At 37.4% G+C, this 3,664-nt stretch overlaps 1 protein-coding gene across 1 annotated transcript in view; it reads right to left on the reverse strand.

The window, feature by feature from the left end:
* Nucleotides 1–3,664, reverse strand: part of LOC116690509 (low choriolytic enzyme) — an 11,759-nt gene that overhangs the window by 7,978 nt on the left and 117 nt on the right. Inside the window, exons 1-4 of the mRNA XM_032517522.1 lie at nt 3,616–3,664; nt 2,660–2,690; nt 820–885; nt 372–524 (exon numbers count right to left, since the gene is read on the reverse strand). The exon at nt 3,616–3,664 is cut by the window's right edge and continues 117 nt beyond it. Of these exons, the coding sequence (XP_032373413.1) occupies nt 372–524; nt 820–885; nt 2,660–2,690; nt 3,616–3,664 (299 nt within the window). The remainder of the gene's footprint in view (nt 1–371; nt 525–819; nt 886–2,659; nt 2,691–3,615) is intronic.

Raw genomic sequence — 3,664 nt, forward strand, 5'->3', positions numbered from 1 at the left:
TTTTGTCCCTTTTTTCAACACTTTTTTCCAATGTTCTTCACTTTTGTTTAACACTACGTAACAGTTCCTTCCCAAGTCTGTTTTGTAGAGGCGCTTAGCCCCACCCAAGACAACTGTGATTGGTTAAAAAAAATCTCATAAACCAGAGCATGTTTTTCTCCCATCCCAGAATGCTGTGTGGACCTTCCTTTGCAGCTCTGTGGAAGAAGGTATGGCAATGCGAGACTATACTGCTACTACCACTAGATTTAAAACTGCTCTTTCTACTACCATTACCTTAACTGCAGCTACTTCTACTATTCTGCTACTACTAGGCTAAGTGCTGAATACTGATATATTTGCAAAGTAAAAGCTAAGCCTTTGGTACTCACAGTACTGGTTGGAGATGCGGTAGGGTACGTAGACGTTGCCATCGGAGGCTTTCTGCCACAGGCAGCCACGTGCTGTGCAGGGATCAGCGTTCTGTAGACCTGTTGGCACTGCTATGTCTCCGAATAACACCAGGGGGTCATCCAAGTTCTTTCCTGCAAAATGATATGACAAGATTGAGGAAACGTTTTCATTGAATCTTATTAAACTGCACTTCTTATTCTTTGATTTAACTACTGTGTTAAAAACCCGTTAAATCTCTGGTCTGATGTTAGCTCTTCTTCCACAATGCCGTGTCTCTGCTGTATACTTTCAGGTATGTACTGTAACACCAGCATTATGTATTATTTTTATATGTAAGGTTGGATAAGTTTTACTGTAAATTTGCTGCTTGAGTGAAAATGTCACTAAGGGGAGTCAATAAAGCAGTTGCAGTGGAGATGAACATACCAAGATTAACGTTGGCCTTCTCCAACAGCGTGGACACACTGAAATCGTCATCTTCAGTGGTGTTAACTGTGAAGTAGAAACAATTTGGTCATGTATCAGTTACACAATGAACAAATATATTTTTACAGATCGTTTGGTTACATTTTACTTGAAGGTACTGTATCTACATAATAGTGACATGACACTGTCATGAACATGTCTTAAAGGGTTAGGGTTAGGGGTTAGGGTTAGGGGTTAGGTTAGGGTAGAACGCAGGGCCCTGGACGGGTGCTGCGAGGGGCACGCGCACAAGGGGACCACCGGTGTGAATAAAAACACTTAAAACCTCCTTAAAAAAACCTGGTTAGGGTCTAAAAAACTGTTTAAAAGAAGGCCAAATGCTCAAAGCAGGACGGCGGGGACATAAAACTTTAAATAAAAGGTCTCCTCCACTCCTGCTCCGGCTCCTCTCCCCGAGACACTAACACATGATTATAATAAATAACATTAAAATAATTAAAATATATATACTGTACATAGAGAAAAGAAAAAAAAGGGGGGGGGGGAGGGGGAGTTATTAAGATAAATAAAATAAATAAAATATATAGAAAGAGAGAGGAATTGTGTTGATAGATAAAATGCCCGGTGTCCAGTCCAAAATAAATTCTATCAAAATATATTAAAATCATTTTTCGACATAAATTACTTTTAGAAACCACATTTAAAAATACTAAAATACTGTTTGAATGACTTGCCCCTAAGGATAAAAAGTACATATGCCATTAAAATGAGTAAATAAGTGCTTTTGTAACAAAGTGCTATAAAGATCAAAAGTGCCACGCGATAATAAATAAATAATATGAAAACATTTAAAATACATCTTAGGATAAAACCCCACTGTTAGTAGCATGCATAAAAGCGATGGCATGTGTAAAGTCCAGAGGCAAGCAATTCATGGTGTGAAACAAGATAATAAATATTAATAATCCCATCAAAATATAACATATAAACACCCGAGAATACAAATCATAAAGGACCACCAGGGCATCTTTAATAACTTTATTTAAGAAAGTAAACACGTACATTTTCGTCTATATATAGGTCGAGCCCCCCCCCCTGCAGGCAGAAATAAGTTACCTAAAAAGAAAAAGTCATAAAATCTGAAAAGTCCTAAAAATAGAAAGAAAGGAAAAAGAAGGGAAAGAGAGCATGTAAGGGGGTTAAAAGACTGGTTCTGGTGCACGGCAGAGGAGGTCCCGATAAAACCTGAGGAGAAAGGAGACCAGAACAGTGGGAGGGAAGGGTTTCTGGAAACTAAAAAACTCAATTAAAAAGAGAAGGAACCGGTTAGGGCAGGAGTCTTCAACGTTTTCCAGGCCAAGGACCCCCAAACTGATGGCGAGATGGAGCGGGGACCCCCTAATTATATATATTGTATAAAATTGTGTTATATCAAACTGGTCCTATAGTGCCATGTGTAAATGTACCTTGTTATTGTGCATTCAATACTAAGATACTCAAATAATACACAGGTTCATATATTCGTGCATTGATGACTGAAAGACATCTTCTGCCTCCATTTATCTGTTTACTACAGTGTGTTGAATTCATGTCAATGTGTATTTAAAGACATTTCAATTAGTGGAAAAAATTGCAGGGGGGGAATATAAAAAAAAGTCTAATCAACCAAAACTTTCGCGACCCCCATGCAGTACCTCCGCGGACCCCCTAGGGGTCGCGGACCCCCTGTTGAAGACCCCTGGGTTAGGGGTTTCCAATGTGCCATAACAGTGTCATGTCACTCTTCTGTAGATACCTTCGAGTAAAGTGTCACCAAATTTGAAAAGCAGCCAAGTCTTACCAGAGTTCTCCTCACGTTTTTCAAAGGAAGCCTGCAACAACAAAAAAAGAAACAAAAAAGTGAAACACAGTGTAAATATTGGTTAACACTTGTGTGGGTGTTCATATTTTTGTCACACAGCCCATGCCGAATACAGCCATGACAATTTATACGTAAAAATACTCAATAGATGTTTACTTTAGCTCAATTACCAATGAATGCAACATAATCCACAAGGTATGAAAAGAATGAAAAGAAATCACATTTAGCATTTTGCCATTTTACAGAAGTCCTGAAAGGCAAGGGGTACAAAATGTGTAATTATAGTCTATCATTATATAAGTTTTTCTTGTATGTATGAAATATTATTTTAAAGTTTATCTGCAATGTAGGAGATATTTCCTGCGTACTGTAGGAGAGATAAATAAGGTCTTGGCCAACTTTGCCTGCATTTTCTTTCAGTCTATTCAAATGTAATGCAATCCCCAAACTACAAAGTACTAAAAGAAAGAAATACTTAAAAGGAGCTGTTTTGCAATTCATGGAAGCCTTGAAATGCAAGGTGAAAAAAATGTATGTAACTTTTCAATTTCATAGGAGATAAACTTAATTTCCTTGGAGATAAACTTCAACATAATGTTCCCTTCGGGAGAAGGAGATACAGGTTTTGGCCAACATTGCCCACAATTTAATTTTTTACCTTACCTTTTAGGGCTTCCAATTTTAAAATTGATCAGCTTTTGTTTAAAACAGTTTCCATATCAATTTCCCAACAATTATATTAAAACGTTCCCCAATACCATTCATTAAGCATTGAGTGAATAAACTGATCATTGTATAATGTACAGTACATTTTCAAAATGTATCACATTTCATTTGGAATTGTTTCATTGAAAAGTGTATGTATTTATCTCATTATTGAGAAAGTAAGTGTCTGTGCATATGCATATGCATGCAAAGTGTCTGATGAGGTTTACCTGTATAGTAAAACTGTGGACAGAGAAGAAGAGGACACCGAACACAGCC

Source organism: Etheostoma spectabile, chromosome 6 (genome assembly GCF_008692095.1).
Source record: "Etheostoma spectabile isolate EspeVRDwgs_2016 chromosome 6, UIUC_Espe_1.0, whole genome shotgun sequence".
In the NCBI taxonomy this organism is placed as follows: Eukaryota; Metazoa; Chordata; class Actinopteri; order Perciformes; family Percidae; genus Etheostoma; species Etheostoma spectabile.